This window comes from Triticum aestivum, chromosome 3A (genome assembly GCF_018294505.1).
Source record: "Triticum aestivum cultivar Chinese Spring chromosome 3A, IWGSC CS RefSeq v2.1, whole genome shotgun sequence".
Lineage (NCBI taxonomy): Eukaryota > Viridiplantae > Streptophyta > Magnoliopsida > Poales > Poaceae > Triticum > Triticum aestivum.
In genome coordinates this window covers 555,018,686-555,042,414 of record NC_057800.1, presented here as the reverse complement: position 1 = coordinate 555,042,414, position 23,729 = coordinate 555,018,686, and the positions used below count along the sequence as shown (strand labels likewise).

Sequence of the window (23,729 nt, the reverse complement as noted above, 5' to 3'; positions counted from 1 at the left end):
TAGGAGAGACTTCTTACCCTCCAAGCCTTGTACTCTATATAAACCCAACGAGAGGTTCAATGCAACACGCACCACATTCCAAGCCTTGTACTCTATATAAACCCAACGAGAGGTTCAATACAACACGCACCGCATTACACCAATTATCTCTCCGCTCTAATCTTCTTACACAAACACTGTATGACATAATAACTTGCAAATAGTTGAGGAAAACATTCTTCAAATAGTTTGCTTAGTTTTTGGGTTGCAATTGGTTTGTGCGCCAATGGCGCAAAATGGCATCTTGTTGTTATAAAGAACAATGATAGTCACCCTTATGAAACTTGTAGTTATGAAGAGAAATACTCCCCCACTGACATACATCTACGTTAACCAAACCCCAGCCGCTCACAATGTACACTAAACCCTAATTAGAGGTTAAATTGAGAGAGATCATGTTATACCCTTGATGGTCACGTCGCGGACTTTGAGTTGCTATCATGTATGCTCACCGAAAGTCGCCTACCCTGACGAGCACTGCACATTGCCTTAGCTCGCACCATACTCGCCATAGGCAACACCATGCTTACGCCCTGTTTCCACCCATAATAACCTCCTCCATTCGTTGGCGCCTCCACTGGCAAAGCTCTGCTATCACTACACCAACCACCGTTGACGCCGCCCATGCTAAGCTTGCCACCGCTGCACCAACCATCGCCGGAGGCGCCCCTGCCAAGCTCCGTTAATGGCCGCTCGAAGCGTGCAACTCATCCACGTGGTTAGGGCTCCTCCACCCCTACCCCATGGCCGTACTTGTTGCCTCTCCGGCCAGGAGTCACGAAAGACGACGAGTAAACGGAACATAAATAAAGAGATATATGAGAGAATGACCCGAGGAAGAAGAAAGGCCCATAGGTTATCCCGTGAATTTTCATGGACAACGATAGTGAAAGCCTCTTTGTTGCTGGCGACCGTGAAATTAATAAATGTCGGTTGGTGGGGAGCTGTGGGAGCGGGAGCAGACAATTCGCGAGCACTTTTTGTAGTCGGCATAAATGAAAAAGACTTTTTCAGGCAGGCGGCCACGAAAACCCCCTTTTCGTGGGTGGGGGCAACACGTACTTTTTGTTGTTGTCAGCAACATCGAAAACTGCCTTTTTGTTGTTTACTTCAACAACATGGTACTAGATTTGATGTTTCTGAGACACTAATTATAGTTTGAGGATTTTATATTTTCCCCCTAATGGTCGTACAAGCAAACCACTTGCCCGAGGTTTTTGGAGGCACATTCATTGATCCTGCTATCAAATGTATACCATATATCGACAAACCACACTAACAATCGTAGCTATTTTTTCTACTCTCATAATGAGTCACATTATTAAGATTACGTGAACCATTGAATTTTGAATTTGCTAGCTTGGCCTATTAAAACCATCCGAGATCGATACGTGTCTCTCTACCATCATACCATCAATATGCATTCATGCATTTCAAGAGTGTTTTAAATCCCATCACATTTAGTTGTCACATTTCTTTTTGATGAAGTCGTCGCATATTTAACCTATTATTATGTCAAAAAAATGCATTGCTGCATTTTCACACATTTTAAATTTTAGAATCGTTTATATTATATATACATAATATATATTCATAAACAATTCTCCAATCCCACAACAATGCTCGAGGCACCGTCTAGTTTTTGCAGCAACAAAAAACCGTGCATTCTGTTCCCTACAGCCCGAAATCTCTATCCCTCTTGCCCTGCGCGAAATATCAAACCGACCCTCGATTAAAGCCGCGGCCCCGCGTTCTTTAGAAAACCGCAAAGAGCACGCGCCCCTCCCATCCCTTTTTTTACCCCCTTCTCCCCTTCGTCTTCGTCTCCTCCCCGCTTTGTCCCCCCCGCCCGCCTCTCCCCTAAACCCTAGCACGCGAGCCCCGAATCCCCAAACTCTCCGCGGCGATCGCCGACGCGACCCAACCCCGCGGCCGCCCGTAGCGGCCGCCGCCGCCGCACATGACCATGGTGACTCCTCGCGCCCCCGAGGTAAAAGCCCCGAGCGACCTCGCCATTCTCGCCACTCCGCTCGGAGTCCGCTCGCTTCGGCCCGGAGTGCGCCGCTGTTTCCTCTAGGGTTTCTGCGATTAGGGGGCTGTTTCGACCTGATTCGATTTGGCGTGGTTTCGTGGGCGGTCTTTTGTGGTGGCGATTTGTTCGGTTCTAGTATTGTTTAGCTCCCCGTGCTGAACTGTTCGGCTGCCTGTTGTCTGCAGCCGCCGCCGCAGGACCAGGACGAGGAGATGCTTGTGCCACAACAGGAAGTGGAGGTCTTCGAGGGACCGCAGCCGATGGAAGGTGAGGGTTTTCGGTGCCCCTTTTTGGTTAATTTCGGCTGAAACTTTGATCTGCTATGCATTATCTGTGGCTTCATGGTAAAATGTGTTATCTTTTCTGCGTGCTACCGTTCGTCCTTTCCCATTGTCTGTTTGACTGTTAAATGATTTATGGTCACTCCTTTCAGTCTTAGCTTGATGCCAGTTTTTTTTGGTTTGTACTAATATTAGTTTAAGGGTGATTTTACGGCAGGTTATATAGGTCTACCTATGTCCATGTACTGCTATCAGTGACATGTTCGTTCCAAAGTTGAATTGCCTGTCTGTTACACCCCACAATATCTGTATTACCCAGATGAGTTGATATAACCTACATGTTGCATCAATGAACATTCGAGAAAACAAGAAAATGTTGCATCACAAAACCAAAGGAAACTGATTGAGTATCCAGGTTATAACCAAAGAAAATGTTGCATCAATGAACATGGACATGATTTTGATTTTGATTGATGTGTACATCGTCCTCAATCGTATGCATGCCAGTGCTTTATGGGAGGGCATCGCCACAATTTATGCATTCATTCTGTATGGCTTTAATAGTTTTTGTAGTGCTGGTGTCTGATGTGAAGGCAAAAAACACTAATGTTAAAAGGTGAATCCTGAACTTACATTCCAAAACATGTTGGATTTTGTGGTATCCCTTGCGGCTGTACATGTTTTTCCTTTTTCGGTGGGTGACTAGGTGGTAGATGGCTACTGTTATTAGGACATGGCGGTGATGGCGTTTCTGTTGTAAGTGCATGTTGATTAGCTAACATATGCTAAACCTTAGTTGGATGCGTAGCCAATTCCACAAAGGCAACTTTTAACATTATTATTGGTGCGTGCTATGTTTCGCTAAATAGTAACACAACTGTCAACGGTTGAGACAAAAAAGTCAGGTTAGGTGTTAATTTCTTCTTCTCTTGTTTACTCTTATTTGGTCTGCAGAATCCATGCCAGCTGTTGACAATGAAAGTTTGCCTGATGCATCAACTTCCAGATTTACATGGAAGATTGAAAGTATATCCAAGCACAGTGGTAGAAAAACTCACTCTGACGTTTTTGTGGTTGGGGGTTACAGCTGGTCAGTAAACACAGCCTCTTATTGCTATCTTATACATCCATTACTTCTGTGGCTTACTTCTTTTCCTATTACCTCTTTGCAGGCGAGTGTTGGTTTTCCCCACAGGAAACAATGTAAATCACCTTTCAATGTATCTGGATGTTGCTGATGCTAAGTCTTTACCTACTGGCTGGAGTAGGAGTGCCCAATTTAGCCTTGCTGTGATCAACCAATTAGACAGCAAGCACTCAGTAAGAAAAGGTACCTCCTGTTGTTTCTCAACAGACCTTATTGTGTACCTACATATCTTGAAGTATTAACTTTAGTTTGATTTCGCTAGCAACACAACTGGTATCCGAATTTTTACTACCTCAAATGTTTGTTCATATAGCTATGGTGAAGTAGATATTGCGTACTCCGTCTTTTCAGAAATGTAGTCCTCTGTGGGTACCCTGGCGTCAACGTTTAGAACTTTGACCAAATTATGTGTGCAAGTATGTAAGTTGACCACGAAAATAATGTCATTGAATTTGTTGCCAAGTCCTTCCATAATGTAGTGTGACATTGTTTTTTGCTGGCATAGTACGATAAAAAATCATAGCCCAAGTCTTGCATTGGAGACTGAAACGCAATAAGCAACTTAGATTTGTCGACAGAGGGAGTATTTATTAAGCTACACGTTCACTTGCCCTTACTTTTTATTGTTGAACAGTATCTATTTGTTCTATGACATTTTTCACTATTTTTAGCTTGATGCCTTTGAAGTAAAAGCCTGGCATATTGCCTTGACAATTGACACATTTCATGCAGTCTATATGTGCCTGTTGTGTACTAGGGTCAAAGTTAAGAAAAAGCACTAGGTGTTAATATGCGTTTGGCCACCTACTTGTGCTTTTCTAGCTTAGGCGCGTTTAGGCGCAATTATGCATTTTCTACACAATTGTATGGAGAGGGCTACAAGCAGGCAAGCAGCAGACCAACAAAATCAATAGCTAGCAGACCAAGTGGCCAACACAGGCAGCAACTACCAACTAGCAGACCAACAGCACACATTAGTAGCAGTACAAGTGCATATTGCTGGAGCACACGACAGTAGCAACAGGCTAGCATCGACAGTACCCGAGCAACTAGCATCAGCAACTCACAAGCAACCAGTCCTTCTCGCACCAGCAATGAGAGAAATGGAGAGGGAGAGAGGCAGAGAGCTCACAAGGAGGTGGCAAGAGCAGATCGAAGGCTTGGGGGCGTGAGGTGGACAAGCTCCGAGTCGGGCAACCGATGACGCGAGGCGGAGGAGATCCGAGTCCGGCAGCCGGCGGCGCGAGGAGAAGCTTCAGCTCCGGCAGCTGGCGGTGCGAGGAGAGCAACCTAACCCTAACATTTGGTATTTGCTTGTGTTCCGCGAGGAGATCCCGCTCCTTTTATTGTCTTTGATTGATGCTGCCCCTGCTTGCAGTTTCGCGCCAAATCAGCGCGCCTAATCACAGATTTTTGCGCCTAATCGCGCATACGTGCAAAAGGCGCTCCCCCTAGGTGCGCATCACGCCTTTTCGAGCGCATAGGGCCTAGGCGAGGCGTTAGGCCAGCGCCCCGTGTGTAGGCGCGCATAAGCGCACAATTAAGCACGCTTTTTTGAACTTTGACTAGGGTTAGGTAGAGGCCCCTGCCTTTGGTGGCAAGATATATAAACTATTCTAATTCTTGCTTGATTAATTCCTCATAGAGGGTCCTATTTATACAAAGGCCCTAATCTAAGTAACTAATTGTATATCGTCTCTCTTGTTGGTGTAAGACCCAGTCTAAAAGATACATTCTAATTTGAAAGATAAATTTCCTAACTGAGTGCTTGGTGCTGGGTGGGCCATGTACTTTGTGAAACTTCCTAACTGAGATCACGGGGATCCTCTCTGTATCTTGGTGCTGGGTGGGCCATGTACTATATGTTCACAACACTTGCATAATTCTTATTCAACATCAAAGTGTGCCATACTTCTTAAATTTTCCCCAACCTTAAAAGGAGAATCTCCTGCTGTTTAAAGTTTGCACTGATATTTTTTCTTCACAATTTTCTCTCAGTTGAAAAAACATTTTCTTTTGCTCAATTTTTTAGATTTGAAATGAACTCACATGTTTAGCATATAGTAACTGACACATTGTGCTAGTCATTATTTGATGATTTTTCTCCCCCCTGCAGAAGTAACACATACATTTAATTCTCGAGAAAGTGATTGGGGTTTTACGTCCTTTATGCCTTTAATTGATCTATATGATCCTAGTAAAGGTTATATTGTGAACGATCAATGCATCATTGAAGCTGAGGTTGCTGTGCGTAAAATTGTGGATTACTGGAACTACGACTCAAAAAAGGAGACTGGTTATGTTGGTCTCAAGAATCAAGGTGCCACTTGTTACATGAATTCGCTGCTCCAGACACTCTACCATATTCCCTACTTTAGGAAGGTAAGTTGTATTTCTGATTTTTGTTTCCTTTGAAAGTCAAGGCTTATTTCTAGTTTTTTGTCGACAATCCATCTGTGGTTCTGATACAAAGAATGATACTGTAGGCCGTGTACCATATGCCTACTGTCGATACACCTTCCGGGAGCATTCCTTTAGCTTTGCAAAGTCTTTTCTACAGACTTCAGCATGGTGACAATAGTATTTCCACAAAAGAGCTGACTAAATCTTTTGGATGGGATTCCTATGAGTCGTTTATGCAGCATGATGTCCAAGAGTTAAATCGGGTTCTATGTGAAAAGCTGGAGGATAAAATGAAGGTTAGGCATTTGCATGCTGATTTTAATATTGAGCAATAACACCCAGTCATTGATGTGCAACTATTCCTTTGTCCAGGGAACTATTGTGGAAGGAACAATACAAAAATTATTTGAAGGTCACCATATGAATTATATTGAGTGCATTGGTGTTGACTACAAATCTACTAGAAAAGAGTCATTCTATGGTATGTAATAAGTAACAAGGTTAAATCTGGTCCTTATTTCTCTAGTGCTCTCTTTGTGGCCATAAGTTCATGCCATATTTATCAAAATTTCCAGATCTCGCACTTGATGTCAAGGGCTGCTCAGATGTTTATGCATCTTTTGATAAGTATGTAGCTGTAGAGATGTTGGATGGTGATAATAAGTATCAATCTGAAAAATACGGCCTGCAGGTTAGTTTGACTTGGCATTTGCTATCCAATATCTAGAAGACTGTTTAATAAGTTATTTTTTTTACTAAATATCAAGGAGCCATGACAATTTGGATGAAGTTGTCACAAAATCACAGTTCTTTGAATGTTCTCTTAACCATAACTCCTAGGGCAAATGGTCAGAGACCATCCAAATGCCGCATTTAAATGCAGTTGATAGGGTTCCTGACCTGTGAGGCCCACCTGTCAGTTCTGATGGGGGCAAAATAACTCAGCAGGAGATGCCATGTCACGCATGCTGAAGTTTACATGTCCGAACCTGGAACGTCCCGGCCACATCATGGGATAGCGAAATGCCCTAATCAGGTTCGGGCATGCCCATATCCGCTAGTGACAAGGCACCTCCCGATGAGTTTTTGCCCTGTCAGATCTGACCAGTGGGTCCCATAGGTCAGAAATGTCATCAACTGTGTCAAAATGCTGGATTTTGAAAAGCTGTGATTGTTTGCCCCAAAAGTTGTTGTTAAATGAAGAAAATGGCAGAAGTTGTGGTTCTCTGAAACCTTCATATATGGCTGGACTTACTGCTTGATTCTCCAGTATTATTAGGGAAATGCGCTTTGATAACATTCGTTTTACAGGAAATTATTTTTACATTATACTTCATGATTGTTTGAGATATCTTAATTTAATACATTTCTTCCCTTTTTTCAGGATGCCAAGAAAGGGATGCTTTTTATTGATTTCCCTCCAGTTCTGCAACTTCAACTGAAGCGGTTTGAATATGATCATGCGCGGGATATAATGGTTAAGGTGTGGATTCATTTCTTATGCATTCTCACCATCTTTGTAGGTTTTCTCTGACTTCATTTTCAGTGTGGTGGTTAGTATCACACAAAAAAGGGCACAATAAGTCTCTACGTAGGCTCTGCACTTAGTAATGTACCATGTTCAATATTGTTTCAGAAAAATCAGGGGCAGGTTAACAAGAAATACATTATTCGGTTGTTAGTCTGGTCTATGTGAATTGATCTTTTTTGTAATTTATCCCTATGGTGGAATTTTTTTATCTGTTACTCATCCCATCTAGATCATTTTTGTTTGTGGAATATGGTGAGCTATAATGCTTAACTGCTTGCCCAAGCATTTTGTTTAGTTGCAGTTTAGGTAAGTTTTAAAACACTTATTTATTGTCAATGTTAGAATATATACCAAGTCAAGTTGCATATAAGCTATTGACATGCCCATTCCCCATAATTGTCTGTTTCACTCATTTCAGTAATACACCAATTGCACATGCAAAAGGTATTAGTTATGCGTGTGTATTTTACTTTTAATATTTCCCTTCTGTATTCATACTATCAAGAGGTCCCCACTTGGCCTGGTGCAGTGGTGAAGTACTCCCCACTTGTGCCAATAGGTTCGACACGGCCTCTCTGCATGCTTGCCCCATATTCCTTCCCCAGACCCCACCTGGTGGGAGCTTCTAGCACTGGGTCTGTCCTTAGTGTAATTCAAGCATTTGGAAGGTTAGGTACCACGTCCTTAGAATCTAAAGCATTAATCAGAGTCAACAAAAGATATTCTGCCATCGGCAAATTGTTCTGTTTACCTATTAGTCTACATATATCTACTAATGTGCTTGACGTAAAGATGGTTTTTGATATCTTGAACAATTTAAGGTGGGTAATTCTTATATTCAGCACAGTATTAGTGATCAATAGTCTGCCGGTGATTTGAATGTTCTTTGATTAGTATTTGAAAAACCAGGGTTGCTGAAGGCTGGGTGTGTTTATTTTTTGTCAAATACTTTCTCATGCATATGTTATTGGTTTTGTTTTAACGTTTACATTAAGTCCATTCTGACAATGTAGATAAACGACCGTTATGAGTTCCCACTTCAGTTGGATCTTGACAGAGATGACGGGAAATATCTCTCTCCAGAAGCTGATAGGAGTGTGCGCAACCTCTATACTCTTCACAGGTAATAGTTTAATAGGTTTTTTGTGCATTTCTGTTATGCCATATTTAGTGTCGTATAGGTGGTTAATTATTTAACAGTTAATATTTACGTGCTGCAAATGTTAATTTTGCCCAGTTAATTTCTTAGCAATTACATTGTTCACACACTATGCATGTGTTGTTACTTCATTATTCATCCCTTTCTGTTTGTACTACCTCCTTTCTGGTTTAAAAGGCCCACACGTGTACCTAGATTGATAATTTGATCAACGTAACCCGAGTCTTATATCACAAAAATTATACCATTAGAAACTTCAAATGCTACATTTTCTAATGGTATAACTTTTATGAGATAAAATTTGTATTATATTGGTTGAATTGGTGCTCTAGGTTTATGTGTGGGCCTTTTAAACTGGAAAGGATGTAGTAGCAGTGAATGAACTAACGTAGTGCAAATATAGTCTATTTATTTTAGAATATTATTAGCACACACTGCCAGTGTCCTCCATTTTATCTTAGTTTGCTGTCTTGAGGGCACGGAACTTTTCATGATGCATATTGGATTGCACTTTTCAAGTGAGAACCTTTTTTTCTACTAGTGTACTGGGACATGGTCTGGAGTTTGTCTTGTTGACTTTGAACCTTATGTCTTTTCTTTAATGCAGTGTGCTAGTTCACAGTGGTGGAGTTAGTGGTGGACACTACTATGCCTTCATCCGCCCTACCCTTTCTAATCAATGGTATGGTTCGATTGTAAATAGTAGATGCTTTCTTATGGGCAGACTTATTGGATATGGTTCTTTGGTACTCAATTAATTTTTTAATTTATTCCTCACGTCAGAAAATGATTCGAGTGAAAACATTATGATCGAAATTATGTACCTAGTATGTGCTTTTGATCTTTGGGGGGCTGTATGCTAATCTATTACTTACCTACTAATAAAGGGAGGTAATATTCTTGGTCCGTCATAAAGTTCTGCAAAAAAAACCTGACCTTAGTATCCAATCCGCAATCCGCACGCCGCCCATTGAGAGCAGCGAAAAAAATATTGCCATGATTGAGGTTTAAACGCACGACCTACACAGTCGTAGTGAAGGCCTCAACCAACTCACCTAGCTTCTTCTTCTGCCAGAAAACGTGATCCGTTACCCAATAAAATAGTCCCACCTTGCTCTTTTCTTAAAATCTCACCGGTTTATATATGCATGCAAGTTGTCGTAGAATCAACCAGCTGCCTCAAGAATTAACAAACGAAGGTTGAGGTGTTGGCCCTACATATCCTGGGGAAAGGAAGAAATTAGAACTCCACAAATAAGTTGGTGCGCGGTTGCATGTGACAAATAAGAAAGGGAGTTAAGCCAAGCATGCTCCTGGGAACAGGAGCAGCTAATTAAGTCAAGTATGCGGCATGGCCAATCAAAGAGGCACATGCATTAAGAAGCGACACCTATAACAGTACAAAGGAAGGAACGCAACTGCTACCCCTTGACCCAATAAATTCGAAATATGGGATTATGTTGTTCCACTCTCAAATTGATGGTTAAAGGAAGTGCACAAAAATTAATCCTTCCGGAGTTGGAGTCCAACTGTTTCTATAAATTAAATTTTGCAAGAGAAAAGCTAAAGGGTTAATTGAGCAGTTTTTGTTCATTTGCAACTTTTCTAGACTTTAGCATACGACTTTGCCGTCGTCAGTTGATCGTTCAGATGTTGTCGTGCCGTATTGGTAGACGTTTATATGGACACACTAAGTTTCTCTCCTGTTGCAACGCACGGGCATATGTGCTAGTAGCTTTAAAAGTTGATACGGGCCTTAGTTCATCTTTGTAAATTAGTCATTGGTGATGGGAGTTGCGAGGACGTTGGTTCTTGTCCTTCTGTGTAGGGGCCATTTACAGGCTGTGGGTGACAATTACATCAGCGAAGTTTGATAGTTATATATGAAATGGGAGATGGAGAATCACTCCATCTTATAAAAGGAGTTCCCACCTTGGATTATGAGTCAAGACTAGTCTATAGACTAGGCTATGAGTCTCAACTCCAGGGCTGATTTCACTTCAGTGTCAACTAGTCTATGACTCGCAACTTCAATGTTACTAGTGTCAATTAGTCACGCTTAGTCTATGAGTCTCAACCTCGGAATGACTCGTCGACTTGTGAACCTTCCCACTAATATAGACTATCTGCAAGTAACTACATGGAAGCCTTATAGATAAATGTTTTGATGTTAGCTTAATGATCAACCTCTTCAGTTCTAACTGCTCCCGTGGTTGCTTGATGTTGCTCCACCATCACCCTGTGCTGTACTGATATAGTCACAAGCTGATTGTTGCCTGGAACCACACTGGCCATTGGACTTGTGGCAAAAAGGCTCCATAGTGCTGATTTCTTCTCCCTCCGTCCGAAAAAGCTTGTCCCTCAAATGGATGTATCTAGCACTAACTTCGTGCTAGATACATCCATTTGAGGGACAAGCTTTTTTGGACGGAGGAAGTATGAGAAAAAACATTGTTCTTCTTCCTTTTCATCAAGATATAAATCTTCTCCCACATTATTTATCCTAAAAAGAACTTAATGTTTGCTATGGTTTCAAAGTCTTTGCTGTAATTTGAACTACTTTTGATCAATTGTTATGTGTTTTTAAGGCGTTGCCTCGCGCCACAGCTTACGCCCTTGAAAGGTGAAAAGGGGTGGGCTGACTCACATTGCCTTTACCAGAGCCCTGCTGTTGGCTTTTGTAGGTTTACTCAATTTGTTTGGAAGAATTAAAATAGAGTATTAAAAAAATATGGACCTTCGCCTTGACTTGCCACCTGAAACGTCATGGTGTTAGCTTTTGCATTTTGCATTTGTAAGACAAACGGATTTGAGTTGTGTACTACTAACACTGACCTTTGTCTGTTGCATGCCACTACAATCGCTCTGTTGTATCATCTGTGCAGTGCATTTCTAATTAATATGTAAATAGCCACATAGCTACTAAAACTGACATTTGTCTTATCATCTGTCACATTGAATTTCTAATTAATAATATCTAAATAGTCACATAGTCACCCTCTTTTACATATTCTTAGCAATAGTCACTATGTATTGCCATCACTGAATGCTATTTGATAAGGACCATGTTTGCTGATTGCTTTGTTGCTATAAAGCCCTCTTCCCCTATAGTCTCTTTATATGTTTCAGCACTACATTGGACAATCACAAGTGGATTGTGTGCAATTCATTGACTTTACAAATTTGTAATATAGGTACAAGTTCGATGATGAACGAGTGACAAAAGAAGACACGAAACGGGCGTTGGAGGAGCAGTATGGTGGCGAGGAAGAGGTAATATCCATTCGGAAATATTGAAACGTCTCATGTTGGCCATTGCTAAATTTTCTTACTGCAAATGCTGTTTGTTTCTTGGTTACAGCTCCCCCATACTAATCCTGGACTGAATATGAACCCACTTAAATTTACCAAGTATTCAAATGCTTACATGCTTGTGTACATACGTGAAAGTGACAAAGAGAAAATTGTTTGTGATTTGGAAGAGACAGACATCAATGAAGACCTTAAGGTAGTATTCTCATTATTTTTCGTTTTTGCCTTTTGATATCATAGAGTTCCTTTCAACATCGTGTAAATTCTTCTCAGACTAGGCTAAGAAAGGAAGACGAAGACAAGGAGAACAAGAAAAAAGAGAAAGCTGAGGCTCACATGTTCACTACATTTAAGGTTTGTCTTTATATCGTTATCTGACTGGGTTTGTCATTCTGATTGCTGTTCTCACTTGGTTCTTCATTTGAACAATTACCCAGGTTGCCAGAGATCATGATTTGGCAGCACAAATTGGACGAGACATGTTTTTTGATCTCGTGGATTATGAAAAAATTCATCCTATCCGTGTACTTAAAGACATGCCATTCAACCAGGTTAAGGTAACTATTCTCACTGAATAGCCATGTTGCTCTGGATATGAAGATATTTTGTAAATTAAATATGTGTGCTTTTTGCATATGATAGTGTTGCTATAGTCATGACTCCCAACTGCAGAATTTCTGATGCCCTTTTAAGTTGTACTTGCGTGCTGTTTTTTCCTTTTCTTTCTTCTGTTTCAAGCATTTGTAATAGTTAGACTGGTGTCATTGAATATAATTCTTCACTTTTGGCATTATAGGAACGGTACAGTAATTGCTGCTACTTTGTTGATTGGGTACCTAAAACAGTTTTTTCCTCTCCTTTCTTCTGTTTCAAGCATTTGTAATAGTTAGACTGGCGTCATTGAATATATTTCTTCACTTTTGGCATTATAGGAATGGTACAGTAATTGCTGCTACTTTGTTGATTAGGTAACTAAAACAGTTATTATTTGATTTGGTTAACTAAATAAAATTTGTATCCACCGCCCTTGTTACCATAGTAATGCTTTCGATGAATGTGTGTGTGTGCCGTGAGTTTACTAAAATGAAAATTTGTGTATGCATACATAGGTCGCATATTACTCCCTCCGGACCGGTTTACAAGTCTCCCCTTTATTCTGAGCTTAACTTTGACCGTTGATTTAGAAAAAGTATAATTTATTTGCCACAAAAAAGTATATAGTTGGAAACTTTTTTTTGAATGTGAATCCTGTGGTATCGTTTTTCTAGTGTTTCTTCTTCTCTGTATGTATGTGTATAGTTGAAATTTGTGCTTCCGTTTACTGTTTTGTGTGTGGGATTGGAATAATGCTGTGATATATTAAACAATGCTTATTGTTCAAGTCTCCCAGCTTAACTTTGATCATCGATTTAGAAAAAGTATAATTTATTTGCCACAGAAAGTATATAGTTGGAAACTTCTTTTTGAATGTGAATCCTGTGGTATCGTTTTTCTAGTGTTTCTTCTTCTCTGTATGTATGTGTATAGTTGAAATTTGTGCTTCTGTTCACTGTTTTGTGTGTGGGATTGGAATAAAGCTGTAATATATTAAACAATGCTTATTGGGAATTGAACAAAATGGTTTAGTTGACTTTGGTTGCAACAATCATCTTCTTGGGCATCCACTTTTTAACTGTTCTTAGTTTTTCTTGTTTGCATTTAACTACAATGCCAAAGGATGCATGTTTTGATTTAATGAGTTTTACTTGACAGGAGGAGTTCTCAAAAGAATTTGGTATCCCCGTCCACTCCCAGAGATTTTGGTGGTGGTCTAAGCGGCAGAACAACACCTACAGGCCCACTCGGCCATTAACTCAACAGGAGGAATCATATACTGTAAGTGAATATTGACATATATTAATTGTTTGCTTAAACTTTGCTTGACAGTGGTTGTGTTTGGTTTCTGCACTTTTGGTAACACGACGTTGAAATCTATCTGTCATTGTCAGTTTTTTTATGTACTGGGATTTGTTTAATACATAAGGACAAATTCTCATTGGTTTGTGACTAGGGACTGGTCTTTGGTACTTCGTTACTGATGTTAGATTTTTCTGCATGAAATATACTCCAGGCGACTGATGTTGGATTTTTCTGCACAAAGTATGCTCCAGGGTTCAGTTCAGTGTCATGTAGTAACGCATCGGTATACTTGTACAAGTATGGCAATACAACATTTCTCAAATGTATAAAAGAATAATAATACTCCCTCTGATCCATATTAATTTTTGCTGATAATCAGGATCGGAGGGAGTAACTATTTTATGCTTCACAACTTTCCAAATTATAAAAGCTGGACATTTCGTTTTCTCCTGTTGTCGTATCTTTTCCTTCTATTCTTCCGAATATCTTATCTCAGACACTTAGACCAAATGATCTTCTTCACGCACATTCCTTTTGATTTCTTGTTGGTTCCGGTGCAATAAAGCATGTAGGCAGCAGGCGAGGAGGGGACAACATGCAACTTCTAGTCCCTCTGATCTGTTATTTAAAAAATTGGCTGCAGAATCTCCTCCACCTCTCTTAACAATTTCACAGTGCGAACTGGGTAACCATACCAATATACAGTCGCGTTGGGGTGTAGCCTTTTGTCTTTTCCTGTAAATAAAAATGTTATTCCTGCACTCCGAGGTATGTGCTGGAGCTGCACTGGTACGAGTTATCCTATGTGTTCCTTGCTACTGCTATACAACTTGACAAAATTACCAGCACATCAGAGGTCCCATGTAATTGTCCTTGTTAGCCTTGTACCATTATCTCCATTGTTCAAGAAAGCGTTTTTAAAGCGACGCTTAAGCGCTGAGCAATGGCAAAACGCTTCGCTTTGTCCGTAAGCGGTATATTAAGCTTTTTTTTTGGCTGTTTCTGAATTACTTCTGTAGTTCTGCTTGCCTGCTTGCGCAATAATGGCAATATGCCATTTTACCTCGTTACTTTATTAGGGTCTGTTTGGGAAGCATTTACTTCAGATTCTGGGCACATGATCTCTATTAGACTATGTCTATTTGAACTGAACTGCATTTTAGTTGTTATTTTGCTTGCTGTGTGAACCTGATGTATACTCCCTAGATACATCCGTATCCAGACAATTCTAAGACAAGTAATTTGGGACGGACGTAATATTTGGTATGGTGTGAACTGCATTTTAGATGATATATTTCAATTACGTATGTGCTATGTTTCCCATTTCCCTGTGCATATTATTCAAAAACAGTCAAATTCTGGCCAATTTTAAAAAACGCTTAAGCTGTGCTCAAGCGCTCATTGCTCTAAGCGGTGGCCTTCAGCTTTGCTTATGCTTTCCGCTTTTTTGAACATTAATCATCTCACCCCTAGTCAACAGTATTAGCTAAGTGCAAAGTTGAAATGATTAAGTGAGCCCAAGTAAATCTCTGAGTTTAGGTACAGACACTTAGACATGAGCTTTTCAAACAATTAATATGTGGCCACCAAATTAAATGCTTGTCTCCTAGTTGTGTGTGTGTCTTGAGTTCCCATTTATTCCTATGAAGCCATGTGTTTCCTGCCTTGGCCTGCCTAATTGGTGATCGAGCGCTGGGGTGCTAATTTTACTACCTGACTGGCGCCTCATGAACATTGGCATCCATTTATTATATGCATCACTATTAGTTTTCTTGATTCACACTTAAATAATTTGATTTTTTTTTCAGGTTGGACAGCTTAAAGATGCAGCAATTCGAATGAACAGTTCTGAATTGAGGCTGTACTTGGAGGTTGTACAGGTTAATATTATGAACAGCTTTTTATACCCAGTTTAGCTTTTTTATATAGTTCATCTACTCAACTGCAGTGTGCCATCTGTAGCTTAGGTGCATTGGTCTTGTTTACTGGTGTGCCATCTAATATTTGCTTGTGACACTTGCAGGAGAATCATTTGACTCTTGCTTCGAGGACAAAGGATGATATTTTGCTTTTCTTCAAGCTCTATGACCCTGAAAAAGAAGAACTAAGGTTGCTTCTTTCTCCAGCTTGACATTTTATTATTATGTAATCGTCTGGCAACACTGAATCTGTCTAATATTATCCCCTGCGGTTATGAAACAGATATGTTGGGAATCTTCTCTTGAAAGCATCAAGTAAGCCATCTGATATAGTGCCAAAATTGAATGAGATAGCAGGATTTCAGCCTGATGAAGACATTGAGTTGTACGAGGTTTGTTTTGACGTCATTTGAATTGGGGTTGAGTTTTTCCCGTTTAAAAAAAGTTTTGGTAGCACAATGACATTTTACTTATACCTCTGTAGGAAATAAAATTTGAGCCAAATATTATGTGCGAACCAGTTGACTGTGATGTTTCCTTCAGTTTAAACCAGGTTTGTGCCATTAAAGTTATGCTTAATATTTATCATTGTCTGTGTATGTATTACTTATGGCATGTTTTTTGCTGCTTTCAGATTGCAGATGGAGACATATTGTGCTACCAAAAACGTTGTTCTCTGGACCAACACCGACATCCCAATGTATCTTCTTTCTTTGAATATGTCCATAATAGACAGGTAAATTTGTCTGGCTCTTGGACCCCCTTTTTCCCCTTGCAATACCTTGCCTTGCTTTAATATTTCATAGTTCATGCTCGTGATACTTAAATTCCTGTGTCTGTTTTGGCCACATGCCTTTATCAATCATTAAAGCTAGAATCTTACATGTTACGTCCTCTGTATCTGTTTGAGCACCTAATCTGCTAGCAATGATTGGTCCATGATTTGTCCCAACTCTTTTTCTATGATTGGTTAGATTGTTGGCGTGATTGAGTTGCCAAAAAATGATTGTTAACATGGTGTTTTTGTTTGCGTAAACTGCTTGAAGGCCGAAGTATGTGTTGCTTCGTGGAGCTAGTGCTTCACCTGTAGCATTATGCTATGTCTTAATCTATGTGTGAAAGAAGTTACCGACCATGCCCTGTGCAAAGCGATGTTTTCTTGGGTTGGCATGCATGCATTTGTTGGTGTGTGATGTATGTTTGAGTTTGACTGCTAATTTAATATATTTTACCTGCTTGTCAAACGAAAGTAGAGCATTATGCTTTCAATTGCATGCTGGTTCTGAGTAAAATCAGATTGTAAAATCACTCTCAATTATGAATGGTAGATATATCATTTGATGAAAGTACATAAACTCTGTTGACTTAAGCCTACTATTGAGCTCAAATTCGGTGATATGTTGTCGAAGTAGAGTGCTTAATTCATAATAGGAGAATATTTTGCATATGCCATAATTTCATGAAAGCTGTATGATCCGATACGGGTTATAGTTTGAGGTTTATCTTGATATGAAAGTGTCTCTTTGTGTTCATACATTTCTGATGTCCTGACAGAAACCGTTAGTACACCAATGTTTGACTCTACATCAGTTTAGCTTGTTAATATTTGATGTCATTTTGAATTTGAGCTCTTTTGCTTATATAAATTTTAATGCATATGTTTTTTTTATAAAAGATCATTAGCACGATAGCTTTTTTTGTGCAGGACGTATATTAAGTAGGAAGTAGACATTGTTCCCCACATTGCAAAACAGATGGTGCTTTTCTGTGCAGAGTGATACTGTAGAATAAGTTTCTTGTCACATAATAGATGACATTTTGTTTTATCAAGCTAGTCTTTCAAACTTCTCTCTTCATTAATATTAATCATACTATTTATTATGATTCATAGTAGAGCAGACGAGATGAGAATTGAAGTTTTTAATCTAGTTGATTCAGGGAAGATAGGTGATTCTTAATTCTGTGTGATCTCTTAATTTGTGTGCCACTTTTAGTTGTGTGCTAGAAGGGGAGCCTTGGCGCACTGGTAAAAGCTGTTGCCTTGTGACCAGTTCAACTCCTGGAAACAGCCTCTTACAGAAATGTAGGAAAAGACTGCGTACAATAGACCCAAAGTGGTCGGACCCTTCCCCGGACCCTGCGCAAGCGGGAGCTACATGCACCGGGCTGCCCTTTTAGTTGTGTGCTAGTCTGGTGTTTGATGTTCCTTCAATAGTCATTGTCATATATACGCGAGGCAGTTTTACTTTTTTTCAAAAGCTTATTACTACAGTTGTTGTCTAATGGTTGTTTTTACTGATTTTTTTATTGCTGCTATCTATAGGTTGTGCACTTCAGATTGCTTGAAAAGCCAAAACAAGACGACTTCTCTCTAGAACTGTATGTGTCAGGAATCTCTGAACCTTCGTAACACATTTGACCGTTTTCTTTCATAAATAAGCACTGATAACTGCTTTTACTTTCATACTTGTAGATCAAAACGTTCCACATATGATGATGTTGTTGAGAAAGTTGCACAACATCTTGGTATGGATGATCCTTCAAAACTCCGCCTTACTCAGCACATCCCGCATTTACAGCAACCGAAACATCAATACATCAAGTATAGAAGTATTGATCATCTTTCAGATATGTTACTTTTACGTAACCCTAATCAGGTCAGGCACCTTTTTTTCATGTGTTCCTATTTATTTACTACATTGTATGGGATTACTTGAGCTTCCTTTTTTCTTGCAGATGTCTGACATTTTATATTATGAAATACTGGACATTCCTTTGCCAGAACTGCAAGGTCTGATAACATTGAGAGTTGCTTTTCACCAAGCTACACCTAATGAGGTAGTTTGCACCAAATTTTGTGCTTGCAGCCGCTTTTATGTGTCTAAACATGTTCTGCAATAACCTTTGTTTATCAGGTGCTGTTTCACATTATACGATTGCCAAAGGGTAGCGCTTATTCTGATTTGATCGACGACTTAAAATCAAAGGTGAATTTACTGTAAATACTGTTAGTTTCTTGAAAGGGTTTTTATGTTCTGCCAACTTGATCTTGAATTTTTCTATTTTTCCTTTTCTTAGGTTAAGCTATCTCGAAGTGACGCTGAGCTTAGGCTATTTCAGGTCAACAATAACAAGATATGGAAGGTACTTGTTATCTCTGTTGCACCATGGAAGTTATCATTCCTCTAGACTAGATTTTTATAATGTATGGTCATATTCAGTTGTTTATTTACTATTGAAATGTTGGTTCGGAAACAGTAGAGTTGTATTATCACGAAAGTCAACTTGTACCATGGTGCATGTCTTCAGTGTAGTAGAATGCGCTGACTGTGGCAGTATGTTGGTAGGAATTAGGAAGGCAGTGCACTAGTCCTTGCATGGGTGGTACCACACCGTGATGGGGCTACAAACCCCACTTCTTTTGCAGTCCGTGCTATAAAAAAATTAAATATAAATTGTAACCATGGATATCTATCTGTAAAATATGTGGTTTTGGCTATCTGCAAGGAAAGTACAAATCTTGTTATGGTTTGTGATTTCACTTCACTTTAAAGTTCCGTCTCTCTTTTATGAATCCAGTCTCATTAAGATGATGCACATACTTCACAAATAATCCGGTTGACCTTTGTATTCATTATCAGTCATTTGCCTTATTTTTCAGGTGTACCAGCCTACTGAGAAAATAGACGCAGTTCATGATCCAAATGTACCTCTTCATGTTGAGGAGGTATGCATCATAAACACAAATACTGTTTACAGTCTCCTAGAAGCTCTAAAGGCTTAACCTCAGGCCATTTACTCCTATTACAGATCCATCCCTTGTTTTCTTTCTTTGGTTTGATTACGGAATGACATGGTCCATGTTCATCTCATGCATTATAAGCACTTCATGTAATTACCTGGTGTCTTTTCTCTCCAGTTTCCTAATTTTTTTATTGTCAGATTCCCGAAGAAGAGGAAAGTGCCGGTCCGCGAGACCGTTTGGTTCATGTCGTCCACTTCTTCAAAGATAACCAGGTATTATCGTTTTTATGCATCTATGTAGTCCTAAACCGTTGATGTTTCATGTATGGATATGGATTCCCTATATAGTTTTGAATCCTCAGGATGCTTCAAGCTCCTTTGAAGCTAGTGTAGAGAACATAGTGATCTCTAAAAGTACTGCTAATTGGTAGTTGCCATGATTGAGGAGATGTGCTCTAACTGATTTACTTGAGCAAACCTATGCTGAAAAAGTTTATGTACTGAGGAGCAACATGATCATGGCTGCTCTGCAATTGTCACTCGCTCAGGCATGTTAATGTGCTAGCTTAAACTTGCATGCCTTTGCCTCTTCAGAGCTTTGGGCTTAGAAAAATCTGTTAAAGTCGTCGTCTTGTATATGCCTAAGAAACTGGTGGGCTCTGTGCAGTATTGTTATGTCATACAGATTTAAAATTTTGATGTAAAAAATATCAGTGTGTTAGATTCAACTTGTTCAGAATAGGCTTGGTCTGTCCAAATAGCTAGCTTTGGGCTTGTACGAATAATCCATCAAAACTTGTCTTGTGTAGGCACAAAAAGTTGTTGGGCTGTTGTTGTGTCATACAGGGTTTATAATTCATTTCGTTTGATATTTGAATTTTTTGCTGAGTTTCGTCGATTTGAATGTAAATAGCTGGATATAATAGTTTGGAGTGTTGTGCAGTCTTAACACATGAATGCTGAAACAGTCACATCAGCTTGACTGTCCTAGTGGTGTGCACCTGTCATCCTTTTGTGCGGACCAGTGTTCAAATCTCTTAACTAAAATTAGCTTTAGATGTGAGGTTCAAACCCTTGACCTGCAGATTGAGAGGACTTACCAGTGCGGCAGTTATGATGATTTGTATTATTTATTTAGAATCTTTGTGCTATTGTACATTTTCAATTCAAACATACTGACTTCTTTAACAAAACATAAATATTTTGATTACCTCGAAATAAAACTTTGATGTTATTTTAAAGCATGAATAGGTATTTGAGCTAACGTTGTGGAACTTCCATTTCATTGCAAACCAATATATTGTTTTATTTCCATGTGCTTGCAAATTTGCGGCTGGGTTTCCACTAGAGCATGACCCTAACAGGTTCTCAAAGCAAAAGCAGAAAGCAAAAACAAGAAACAATAACAGCTCCAACATCTATTGCCCTTATCATAGCATTTCTGGCCTTTTCTATTGTTTGGTATCTTGGTCTTGGTACTCTTTTTTGCACACTGTCAGAGAGAAGCAATAATACTTTGTATGTTATTGTTGCTGAATCAGTTACATCATCTTTGCAGCACATTCAATACTATGGAGTGCCATTCTTCTTCCTTATTCGTGAGGGCGAGGCTTTGTCAGATATCAAAGTACGCATTCAGAAGAAATTTGAGGTTCCAGACGAGCAGTTTCTTAAGGTGTGGTTTCGACCTTCTATTTTTTTTTGTATAATGTAATTTTCTGCAAAAAAATCTATCCTTTTCACTGCTATTATAAACAGTCCCTGGGCATAGCTAATGTACTGACTGCCATTTACTAGGTCCATTCCTTTATTCTGTTGAATATATCATCTGAAAATCAGTGTTGAAATAGGCTTTGTCATTATAGGTGTGCGATCTACTCCCTCCGTCCCAAAATATAAGATCATTTTTGACATTATCAGTGTAAAAAATGATATATTTTGGATGGAGGGAGTAAATTGTAAAAATAGGTATATCTTGGTTCAGTTAGAGGAATATTGGATGCGCTTTTGTTAGTGTTTTCCAGTTTATGTTGCCATCTTGTTGGATAGTATCTGATTTTATGTTGTTTTGTCTCAGTGGAAATTCGCTTATGTTGCCTACAATCGCTCGGATTACCTCCAAGATTCAGATATTGTATTGAGCCGATTCCAGGTGGAGTACATTTTGTTTTTTTGGATGTTTGACAGAAAATATTCCTTTATTCAAACTTTTCTTGCTGGTATTTCTTTCAGCAGAAAAACATTTATGGACCATGGGAACAATCCCTAGGACTGGAGCACTCAGACATGCCCACCAAAAGGGCCAATCAGGTATTTAACTATAGAGACTGCCAACACATAACAGATATGTTAGTTGCTGTATTATTCTCAAAGTAGGTCTAAACAACTGCAGAATCGCCATTCTTTTGAAAAGCCGGTGAAGATCTACAACTAAAGATGGCGATATTTTCAGTTCTGACCTGACGGTTTCTCTAAACGAATGGGCAAGAACACCAATGTTATTTACGCACACCCTGCAGATGAAGTGGCGGCAAAATCCATGACCATGATGTGCTTTTGACCAGGTAGTTATACAGATGTAGAACCGGCTGTTGAGAGGGTGCTGTGCTGAGTTATTATTTGTTTGGAGGGGACGTTGCATACAGCGGATGTATTGTGGCTTGTCGAAAGGAAATTAACATTTGGTTGGTTGTACAGGGATTTATAGAACTTTTTTGCTTAGATCAATTTCACTTTGTAAGCTGTGTATTTTGCAGTGAATTTTTGCACTCGGTTGATTCTGTGGTCGTTGCCTTAGCTATAAAATATTCTGTGCGACTCGTATGAATACCAATCTTCTTTAAACCCAAGGTTTAATTTTTTCGTTGCTTTGTTGCCAGATCTGAGCTATTGCTTCTCTATTACTCCCTCTGTCCCGAAAAACATGTCACAATGGTTATTTTACAATTTACTCCTCAGCCTTTTGCCGACCAAACATGAAGTCCCTCTATTCCTCCTTCCTCTCTGACCGACACTCTGCTCTCTTCCTCCTTCCTCTCAGACTGGCTGGTGTCGCCGGGGCCGCTCCCCTCTGCATAGCTTCACGCCGCCTGTGCCTCCTCTCCCTCCCCCGCGGTACCTCTCCCTCCCTAGCGTCGGCGCCCTCTCCCTTGCGTGCGTCGCCGGTGCTCTCTTCCTCTCGCATGTCCGGTGAAAATGCGATTTTCTCCCTTCGGCACTTCGGTCTGCAGCGGCCGTGCTCAATCTGCGGCGGGGACTACCAAGACGGCGCGATGGAGCTGCTTTTGTCGATCGCCTGCACGGGGCTGCTGCCGGTCGTCAGGTGAGGAGCGCATCTCCTGCAGCAGCGGCTACCTGGCCACGCAGCAGCGGCGGCAGGATGGGGGCGGCGAGCTCCTCCGTCTGCTCTAGGACTCCACCGCCAAGGGGGCGAGCTCCTCCGTCCGCTCTAGGATTCCACAGCCAAGGGGGCACGCCCTTGCATCTGGGAGGTGCTCGAGCTCGTCAAGGGTGCCCCTCCCCTTCCCCCTCTAGATCCGATTTGATGGTGAATTGCAAGTCCAAGTCATTGTTTTTGATCAAGATTACATATTTCTGATAATTATACTGAATCTTGAAGTGTACTGTCAATTGAATGTATTGGCAGAGTTCATATTTAGAGTGAATGTTTACTACTCCTGTCAATAGCATGCTGAAATTTAGACAGTTTAATCTTGAAGTATAGACTAATTGTATTGACATAGTTCAGTGTACTCCTGTCAATAGAATCAAAACTGATTTATTACCTTTCCATATGAACTTTACTGAAAAAATCAATTAAATTCAGTCACCATTCTGAATTTTGACAGTACTCTCTACAAACTGCTTTAAAATTAGTCCACACAAACAAGTGCATTTTCCTAGACTTGCTTGTAAATTATTCCAGTTTGAAATTGAGATCTGCTTGTACTGTCATAATTTTCATTTAGATAGGGGTAGGTTTGCTCAGCAACAATCAGTAAAATCTCAATAATACTCATGCAACAATAATCAGTAAGATTGAGATCTTCTTGCAATCTTTGTTTACAGCAGCACAGAATACTAGTGAACTTTTACACACAAGCATGGATTTGTGTACTGTGACTATCTACCTAGCTACTGTTTTGAATCTCCTATGTACTGCTTCTTCCTTCTCCAAGATTATGACATGACAAGTGCTTAACAGTTCAATTTATCTAGAGCTTCATGACATGACAAATGCCTAACATGTTCAGTAAACTACAG

At 39.9% G+C, this 23,729-nt stretch overlaps 1 protein-coding gene across 6 annotated transcripts; it reads left to right on the top strand.

Moving 5' to 3' along the window:
- Positions 1-1,804: 1,804 nt before the first annotated feature.
- On the top strand, positions 1,805-22,289 carry LOC123062197 (ubiquitin C-terminal hydrolase 13). Of its 6 annotated transcripts, XM_044485584.1 has the most exons (33): positions 1,805-2,029; positions 2,257-2,338; positions 3,307-3,442; positions 3,525-3,682; positions 5,616-5,881; positions 5,986-6,198; positions 6,275-6,383; positions 6,478-6,593; positions 7,287-7,385; positions 8,447-8,556; positions 9,200-9,274; positions 11,787-11,865; positions 11,954-12,100; positions 12,178-12,258; positions 12,342-12,461; positions 13,657-13,779; positions 15,612-15,683; positions 15,827-15,912; positions 16,006-16,114; positions 16,207-16,275; positions 16,357-16,458; positions 18,046-18,101; positions 18,196-18,379; positions 18,459-18,560; positions 18,638-18,709; positions 18,801-18,866; positions 19,384-19,449; positions 19,642-19,739; positions 20,061-20,118; positions 21,025-21,141; positions 21,544-21,618; positions 21,699-21,776; positions 21,859-22,289. In XM_044485584.1, the coding sequence occupies exons 1-33, from the start codon at positions 2,000-2,002 to the stop codon at positions 21,898-21,900; spliced, it is 3,396 nt and encodes a 1,131-aa protein (XP_044341519.1). In that variant the 5' UTR covers positions 1,805-1,999; the 3' UTR covers positions 21,901-22,289. The 6 variants fall into 6 exon arrangements, with proteins under 6 accessions (XP_044341519.1, XP_044341514.1, XP_044341516.1 ...); XM_044485579.1 differs by lacking the exon at positions 20,061-20,118 and having other exon boundaries at positions 19,665-19,739; XM_044485581.1 differs by lacking the exon at positions 20,061-20,118 and having other exon boundaries at positions 1,815-2,029; positions 15,612-15,674; positions 19,665-19,739.
- Positions 22,290-23,729: the final 1,440 nt, after the last annotated feature.

Excerpts from the sequence above, each read along its gene's own strand:
- LOC123062197 (XM_044485584.1), top strand. The coding sequence starts at position 2,000 with ATGACCATGGTGACTCCTCGCGCCCCCGAG. Across the intron at positions 15,684-15,826 it reads TGTACTTGGAGGTTGTACAG|GAGAATCATTTGACTCTTGC; the intron begins GTTAATATTATG and ends TGACACTTGCAG. Across the intron at positions 20,119-21,024 it reads TGTATATGCCTAAGAAACTG|CACATTCAATACTATGGAGT; the intron begins GTGGGCTCTGTG and ends TCATCTTTGCAG.